General features: G+C 42.7%; 1 protein-coding gene across 1 annotated transcript; it reads left to right on the top strand.

Annotated features, from left to right (window-relative positions):
* Nucleotides 1-1,535: 1,535 nt before the first annotated feature.
* Nucleotides 1,536-8,813, top strand: LOC123516022 (G-protein coupled receptor Mth2-like). Its single transcript, XM_045275021.1, has 8 exons — nt 1,536-3,251; nt 4,253-4,331; nt 5,568-5,743; nt 6,518-6,665; nt 7,040-7,129; nt 7,356-7,437; nt 7,524-7,660; nt 8,256-8,813. The coding sequence occupies exons 1-8, from the start codon at nt 1,739-1,741 to the stop codon at nt 8,434-8,436; spliced, it is 2,406 nt and encodes an 801-aa protein (XP_045130956.1). The 5' UTR covers nt 1,536-1,738; the 3' UTR covers nt 8,437-8,813.
* Nucleotides 8,814-9,631: the final 818 nt, after the last annotated feature.

The following is a 9,631-nucleotide window of genomic DNA, read 5'->3' as shown; positions in this document are numbered from 1 at the left end:
ATCGCCCCTGGATATTTATCGACCCCTTAGATAGTCCCATCGACCTTGAGAATCATTGCTCTGAAGTCTAGAGTCTAGACGAACATACGGTCAGTCTCAGGATCAACGGAAACGATATTTCCTCCTGTTAAGTGAAACAATAACACAAACCGATGCATTTCATGTTACTGAAGCAAGTTGATAACTTTATCCTATTCTTGACATGAAACGAGTGTGTTCACTCAGGAGAAGGATCACTTTGAGGACACCATCAGTAGCAACTGTACTTTGGTTTAAGTAAAAGACTAGTAAACATCCGAATCATCTAATCAAACCATTGGTCTCTATAACTCTGAGCTCTTTCCAGATGGTTAAAAGCTATAATACAGAGCTCTTTATGTATCTATCAAAGAGCAATTCATGCTTTTTCTCTTGCTCATTTCCTCCCTCTCAGTACTGGCGCCACCAGCAGTCCACCACCACTCATCAATACCGCCGTTATTTATTGCTTGTGACGGTGAAGGCCGTGAAGCTGACAGCTGTGAGATTGAGGGAACAAGCTGAGGTGGTGTGGAGAGGACACGTGTGAGAACGGGTCAGGTCATACGTGGGTGGTGGCGGATGTCGCTGCGCTGAGCGACTGAGATCTTTGCCCTCTTCCTCCCTTCTCTCATTCAGCTTCTTCATCCTTTCTCTATGGTTGATCTTCATCTTTGATTGACAACCTATGACTTTTAATGTTTTAAAGTGCAGGGAAAGTGTAGAAAATCAAAAGACGATTAGCTGCAGAGCGCAACATTTCTACATTCAAAGACAGTAGACACTGCCTGTAACTGCTGACCTCACAACCTACTACAAGGCACAGCCTCCTTCCCGCTCTGTCCTGATGTTACCATATGAAGGTTTATAACATAGATACACTAGAAAATAGAAAAAAAATGAAAAATGCTTTAAATCATAAGCAACGAGAAGTCATGTTGCCTACCACGTGGCAGGGCATTTAAAGAGACCTTTAAAGTACGTAAATAAAGGCGATTAAAACATAAGGAATTAAGATAGGAACTTGCCGTTTTCACAGAAAACTGTAGACATTTCAAGGATAACAGCAGTATTAATAACTCAATTTTGAGGTTTGGGTAAAAAGCTTGCATTTTTTTTGCCGTCGCCTCCCTTTAAGGCAATTACTGGCTTGTCCTTTTATTGGTTAAAAGGAAAAAAAATGTGAGATGAGCATCCATGCGTAAAGTATACCTAACCCTTAGAAGAAGCAACTAGTTTCAAAATTCATAGTTCAAATTTTCAGATATGGCATCTTTGGTCGCTGCTCTGAAGGACGCCACACAGTACAATACAACTTGACTTCAGGAATCGCTCTGACAATACTGAATAATCCTGGATGAACATTGTGTAGATACCTGCATGCTGCAATGCTTCTTGTATTCACAGGAATGTGTTTGAATAAGGTACAATTAATGCATATTTATGTATACAAAATCCGATAAGATATGAATGAATTAGGGGAGGGAAGCAGCTTATCAGTCACTTCCACAGGAGGTCTTGAGGTGGCAATACCATCCCGCACAGAGAACGCTCTCTCACCCGACAAATATTTGATTATTTATCTTTTTTTTAAGTAAACTATGTAATCGTTTAGTGAAATGTGTTATGTACAGCTTCATTGTGAGATGTTAAGCGAGTGATGTGATGGCTGTTCTCAAGGCATCTTCAGCCTGACAGCCTTGACCCTCTTGTTTTTGACATGGAACTAGTGTGTGTACCACCCAACAGAGGGAACACAGTAGCAATGGTAGTGAGGACAACACTGGTATTGGTGGCAGTGGCTGTGTTGGCAGGACTCCCAGTGACACGTGGACAGAATCTCACCCTTCAAAATGAACTTTTGCCAAACCCAAACGGACAACACAATGAAAAGACAAACGTATCCCATAGACAAGGTTACGAAGCAAAGTACTTCAAATGCCGATGTGAGGGAAATCAGGCGATAAACGGTTCTGAATGCGTAGATATACAAACCAAAGTGTTAGTGAGGAACCCTGACACAGGCCTCATTCAAGTGTCCTTGACGGATGACTTTGTCGGAGTAACGGTGGGAAGTGTAAACTGTTTTGGAGATTATGTGCAAATGGACTTAGATTTTAAAAGTGATCCAGCACACCAATTCACTCTCCTTCCAAAGGGAACTTTACTGTGGCACCAGCGAGAATATGAACACTACTGCATCGACCACGTACTCAACGCTGAAGGGGTCGTCATCCCTTCCGAGGCTCGTGTGTGTGTCCCGCCGCCAGCAGTGCCCCGCTGCTGCCTTGGAAGTCAAGATGGTTCCGGTTCCCTCCCCTGTGGTGATGATAATTCTGAACACCGTTTCTCGCCTCACATCATGATGGACAAAACGTTTGTAAAATGGTCCGAGATAACAACTGTACCTGGGCGAAAGTGTACGCAACACGAGAAAGAGATCAGCATCCCTCTTAACGTAGGCAAAGGCCACCTCTCCTACGAATCAGGTGCAGTATCTATAGTTTGGACAACGCCTTACTTTTTCAAGGAAACACAGCAGGAAGGATTCTGTGTGCGGCGTGAGGAAGGGGACACCTACGTGGCCACCATCTGTCACGAGGACCAGGAAGCTGTTCATCAAAACTCGTGTGGAGACGTGATCTGTGTGCGAAAGTGTTGTCCCGATGGACAAGTTCATTCTCAAGGAACAGACTGTCTCCCTGCGGAACATGAAGGCCAACTCTGGAAACCAAACTTTGTTGATACAAATCTGACCAATGTCACGCACTCCGGAAACTTGACCGTCTTGCATGGATGGCCCCAATGTTCTCTCTATTTGGCTGACCCTTCAATAAACAAGGACGACAAATTTTACCTTATGGAAAATGGAGATTTGTTCAGTCCCTCCAGTAATCATCGCGATCCACCCACCAGTTACTGTGTCGACAACTTCTTAATCGACGACGACAAGTTCGTCACGAAAGCACTCATATGCTTTGATGAGGTGAATATGCATGCAGAACCCGTGTGCACTAACGCCAAACACACCATATACCCTGTACTCTTGCTGGTGTCAACGGCATTCTTAGGCATCACTCTAATCATCTACCTCAGCGTGCCAGACTTGCGGGGCAAATTACACGGTCGTTGCCTCATCTCCCTCGCCTTCGCTTTCTTCGTGGCCTTCTTATTGATGTCCATTTCTTACCTGACCAACACACCGCAGTCGCCAGGTGTCTGTACTACTATAGGTAAGGATCTGTGTCAATGCGTTATTGGGGAACAAACAGCGACTCCTGTCTGTAAAATTGCCACCTGCTAATGTTGCATGAGGATTCTCTGTGACAGCTCACTTCATTATCTTTCTTTTGATTTCCTTCTTATTGAAAGATTGTTAGCGTTACGAAGGTACTCGTCAAAATTTTGTTTCGTTCAGAATATATACACACACACACACACACACACACACACACACACACACACACACACACACACACACACACACACACACACAATGTTTATCTCAATCTACCAGTTCTTGTACTCGCTTAATCTGAAATAGTTACCATTACCTACAGTCTTTCTGATCATGTGGTCTTATTTCTGACATTGTCATACTCACCACTGTCATTCATTGCTAAATAGTGGCCATACTAACTCTCACCCTCTGTGTGTGTGTGTGTGTGTGTGTGTGTGTGTGTGTGTGTGTGTGTGTGTGTGTGTGTGTGTGTGTGTTTCACTGTTTGATCTGCTGCAGTCTCTGACGAGACAGCCAGACGTTAACCTACGGAACGAGCTCAGAGCTCATTATTTCCGATCTTCGGATAGGCCTGAGACCAGGCACACACCACACACCGGGACAACAAGGTCACAACTCCTCGATTTACATCCCGTACCTACTCACTGCTGGGTGAACAGGGGCTACACATGATCTAACCACTGAGCTACCGTGTGTGTGTGTGTGTGTGTGTGTGTGTGTGTGTGTGTGTGTGTGTGTGTGTGTGTGTGTGTGTGTGTGTGCGCGCGCGCGCGCGCGAAAACAAACTCTTTTTCTATCGTTACTTAACTACAGGACTCACTTGCACATCCTCATAATATCCTCACTTTCTGCTAATAAACGAAGAAACAAAGACACGCCGCAATACACATCATTACTCTCCTGGACAGCCTCCCACTAACCACAAGAGTTACCGCCCCTCATTCAGTCATTCCAACCCTGCCACGTAATTAGCATTTTTGGTCTTTTTTCCAGCCTTCTTCAAGCACATGAGTCTGCTCGCCGCTTTCTTCTGGCTCAACGTCATGTGCTTCGATATCTGGAGGACTCTCAGGTGGGTCTCACTGGTGCCCATCACTCATTCTGTCCCGTGGGTGTTCTTGGGTAGTGCTTGAAGAGGACCCAGATTTTCTTCCAAAATTTAGGTTCACGGTCTCTTATTCAACTTCTTCGGGACCTCTCCTGATGACAACTTTCACTGGAGTAGTAAAACATCAGTTACGAGAATACAAAAGCATAACAACATAGTAAAGGAAGTTGGAAGCGGTCGTTAGGCCTACTACACGTGCTGTTCCCTGATATTTTCTCTCTGCTCTTTGGTTTCCTGTTCATTGATCGCTTTTTTCCTTATTTACATTTCTATCATTTACTGAAGTTTTTATTTCATTTGGTTACTTTCACTATTTATCTATGAAATTATTTTTTTTACTGATGATCAATTGTTATCAATCAATAGTTATTTTATTTAAGAAATTATAAGTTTTAGGTTAAGTGACATTTTGCTGAAAAGATTAACTATAGCAGGTATAGAACAACGTCAATAATAATAATAAAAAAATCACGTTCACGTATAACCACGGTAAGATGATTACAATTCGCCATTATTATCTTATCAGGCACATCAGCAAAGTGCGCCAATCACACCCTCTTAGCGGAACATTACGACACTATTGAACTGACACAGCTTATTGTACATTATTATTCACTATCGATACAGCTGCTGACTTTAAGTAGGCTGCCTGACTCTCTCTGTCTGTCTGTCTGTCTGTCTGTCTGTCTCTCTCTCTCTCTCTCTCAAGGTGGGAATGCCTCGCCTCACACCACACTCCCGGCGTTTTCCCAAGAGAACAGACACACCATAATATCCAGTTTACGTGAGATGGGTCGCATGTGAACATTTGTCACCACTTGACCAGATGTAACTGTTATTGCTTCACAGTGGCTGGAGGCGAGAAGGAAATACACACAAGACGCCTCGTAAACTAAATTTGATCTTTTTATTCCTCTACTTTTGATATTTTTTGACACCGGTAAGATTTTCCTTAACTACAGGAGACGGTAATGTGATGAATGCGGTTGTCTTTAATGTGCTTAGTTACTGATTAATCTTATCGCTGTTTAAAGATGTTTTCCAAAGCTGTTGCAGGAACATCCACTTAATCTCTGAACAAGGGAAAAAAGTTTAGCACACAAAATAATTGGTCTATTCAAATCAAGAAAATGAACTCGGTGCTTCGGATTTTCTTTCAGCATAAATTTAATCAAAACATGTTCAAACATTTCTTCGCAGAAAAACACGAACGGTAGCGGCGGGGCGGCAGAGTCTGTACCGCTTTCTGTGGTACTCCCTGTACGCGTGGGGCAGCGCGCTGGTTATCGCGCTGGTGGCTGCGGTGTTGGAGCAGCAGCCACTCGACTCAGGCATTATCAGACCAAGCTTGGACAACATTTTCTGCTGGTTCGCAGGTGAGGCGCAGGAATATCACATCCAAGCAACATTTTACTTTTCATGTTTTTGTTGTCTTGTTCACCTATTTTTTGCTTTTACTTTATACATATATTTTTACTTTCAATTTTATTCTATTTCTATACTTAATTGTTTTTCTTGAATTTTATAAACTTTATATCAATTTTACACACACACACACACACACACACACACACACACACACACACACACACACACACACACGGCGTTATTAGTGCCGTTAGTCAGGGGTGGGATAAAGGCTATCGACACGTGGCGTGTTGCAAGATTAAGTCACTAGAAAAAAAAAAAAAAACATACTGACGACACAGGCATTATCAGCACTGTCTTCCTGTGCCGCCTTGGTATCATCTCGCGTCCCACAAAAACAACATGGTCTTAAAAATTAATAGATATTACAAATGCCATCTCCATAGCAACATTTTCATACATGTTTCCTTGACTTCCTCTTCAAATACTACAATCTTTCAGTGTCCAGAAGTGATGCATCTCCCTATTATAATGACCCTTAGGCTTCTTAATTTTTCTTTCTTTTAACGTAGCTGTCACCATCACTAACCTCACTAAGTAAACTAAATATAAAACCTAATGAGCCCTCTTAGTATGTCATTAGTATCGTTTATTAACATTTGTTCCTTAATTCCTCTTCTTAAGAAAACTCCAAATACAAGAACTTCTGTGCCGTCTCGTAGTGTTCCCAGTATCGTGGATAGCATTAACATTTCTGGCATACTGTTTCCTCCTACCCACAGTCGGCACGTCGCTCTGGATCTACTTCTACGCGTGGGTGTCCCTGGTGCTGGTGACAAACATGGTCTTCTTCGCGCTGGTGATGGTCATTCTGATCAAGGGACAAAGAAACTCGTTGCTCAGGCGAAGTCGTGAAATGAATCGAGAAAGGTGAGAGAGAGAGAGAGAAGGGTCCGTATTCTGAAATACTTCCACGCCACACCTCCACTACATTTCAAAGGCTATTGTCGATGTTACACGGGTTTCTAAGGATGTGTTTACTGTTCTATTGCCAGGTTAACAAGACCTACATTATTAATAGGATAAATACTCTTGACAACGTGGCTAATCGTCTGTGGCTTTTGAAAATAGTTGTGGTGAGAGGAAAGTCTTTTAGAATAAGAGAGAGAGAGAGAGAGAGAGAGAGAGAGAGAGAGAGAGAGAGAGAGAGAGAGAGAGAGAGAGAGAGAGAGAGAGAGAGAGAGAGAGAGAGAGAGAGAGAGAGAGAGAGAGAGAGAGAGAATATAATCGTTGGTGCTGTGCAGGATGTGGCTGTACGTGAAGCTGTTCCTGGTGATGGGTGTGACGTGGATTGCAGAGGTGGTGTCCTATCAGCACGGCAGGTGTATCGAATGGTGAGTCTAGTGCAATGCGAGGAATCCAACTAGACTAAGGTACTGTTTTGTTATGGAATGAAGGAATTAGATAACCTGCGATACGGTAACCTATACTGATGTCATGACCCACGTTCTAATGCCCCCTTCCTTCCTTCTCCTCTTCCTCCTCTCAACTTTTCCTTCCTTCCTCTTCTTCTACCCCCTCTTTCTATGTTCTTTTCTTCTTCCTCCTTCTCTTTCGCAGGATGGTCATGGACATCATCAACACACTAGAAGGTTTTACACTCTTCTTGGTCTTCATTCTCAACCGAACCACGTTACGCAAGGTACTGTACACACTGACACCCTCACCCATCCACCCCCTACTCCCCAACATACACAAGCATAACAATGAAATACACGTTGATTTCAGATCCGCGAGAGATGGGGCTGTGGTGTTACCCCCAATCCTCTTTCCCCAAACACCACGTTCACATCGAGCTTCTCCAGCACCTCCTCCTTCCACAGCAAGAAGCTGGGCAGCATCATGTCCAACCATGGCAATTCAAAGTGAGTCTTCCTTGATACCACCAGTGCTTGTGTCGGTGCTGAGAATTGCATGGTTATACATCAGTATTTTGAGGTAGTTATGCTCCATTCAGACCATATGGAAATCGGTAATCCAAGCTGTTTTTTGGGAGATGGATTGTGTTAAGTTCATAAATAAGCTTCCAGAATCTGATTAGAGCTAACATGATTTATAAAGTACAAACTAAGCTAACTAAATAAACCAGACTATACTAAACTAAATTGGCAACAGTAAATATAGTTCAATATAATCTAATCATAAATAACTTTAGCTAGCTAACATGATTAAACCTAATGCAACATAACCTATAATAAACTAAACCAACAACATTACTAAACCAACATTACCAAAACGTATAGTAGGTCATAAAATAAGCTAGGGCTAAAGTAGCATAACTAAACGTAATCTAACATAACCAAAATTGGATCTGAGTAATTTCTGACTAACCTATTTTAAATTAGACTAACATATCTTAATCTTCTTAACCTGGAATGACTCGTCCTTTCACGATCATTCCACGTTTCTATCAATCTTGTCAAACCATACAGAGGTTTTTTTTTTTTTTTTGGCCCTCAGGTACATAAGCAACACTTCGAACTCTGGAGCCATGGAAATGAGATCCAGATACCCCCTGAACACCTTGAGCGAGGCGCCGGAGGAGTCAACCCAAGCTGAGTCTGCAGGATATGAGTCAAACACAGAGGGTGGAGAAACTTCGTGCCTCAACAAGGGCAACGAAGAGATGCCGGCCATCTAGACAAAGAGTGGCAGTGCTTGGGAACAGCTTTTCTTAGGTGTATGACATTTAATTCGAATGCGCTTCCTCCTCCTCCTCATACTACAACTAACAATACGTTTTTCTTACTGTTTCTGCTGCTCCTCGCCCTCATCCTGCTACACTTTTATTCCATTCGATATAGAATTTCAGATAGTCTTAAAAGTGATAAGAATCGGTTATACTGTTGATGAATGTCATAAACGTTATTAGAATAAGTGATAATTGTCATGAAAAAAAAAAAAATGTGTTCCGGCAGGGAATAAATAGAAAATAGACGAATGACGTGTAATTTAAGTGGAGGTCTGTATTTCTCCCTCCCTTCAGTGCTTTACTTGCAAATATAACCCAGAAAGCAACTCATGATTCTATTTCGGTCTCTCTCCGCACAGTGAAGCTTGTGACAACCCTTCTGTGAGATAATTACACGCATCTATGTGACCATGGAGTACTTGACGTAAACAATATGGTAAATGGTTCATAGCCGACAGGAAATATCTATCATGAGTTAGTAATAGTGATAACAGCAGCAGCAGCAGCTGCTGCAACAGCAGTAGCAGTAGCAGCAGCAGCAGCAGCAGCAGCAGTATAGCAGTAGTGGTAGTAACAGTCGTAATTCTGTTCACAGCCTTATCTTTATTGCTGTTGCTGCTGCTTTTGTTATTGGTACTGATGATGACGATAGTCGAAATGAGACTACGTCAGCAGTGACTAACTTCCTTTCCCAATGACGGACAGTGAGCGGGAGAAACGTGGTGATGACGCAGCAGTGTGGCGCATCAGTCATCACACTCTGGTAAGCTGGGTGGCAAAGGTAGCGGCGTGGCTGTTGGCGAGCTGGGTGGTGATGGCATCGTTACTTCTGGTTGCTGGTGCGCACAGAGTAGGAGACAGATGTATGATGTCTTACCATCTTTCATATTATTATGTTAAATACATGCCCCTGAATATGCTAATGACCACCTGGTTTATTAATAATCGTTCAACACTGCACTTCACAAAGATGAATTTATGAAACCTGATTTTCCTTTGCTAGAATTTATTTCAAACTTTAACTACACAATTTTATCCTGTTGAAAAAAAAAAGTACAGCGAAACCCTTGAGCAGACACCCTCGCGTGCAGTCAGTAGTTGTCGCGGCGGTGATTACAATGACTGTGAATGTGAGGAACACGAA

Source organism: Portunus trituberculatus, chromosome 40 (assembly GCF_017591435.1).
Source record: "Portunus trituberculatus isolate SZX2019 chromosome 40, ASM1759143v1, whole genome shotgun sequence".
Taxonomy (NCBI): Eukaryota; Metazoa; Arthropoda; class Malacostraca; order Decapoda; family Portunidae; genus Portunus; species Portunus trituberculatus.
This window is presented reverse-complemented; position numbering and strand designations above follow the sequence as displayed.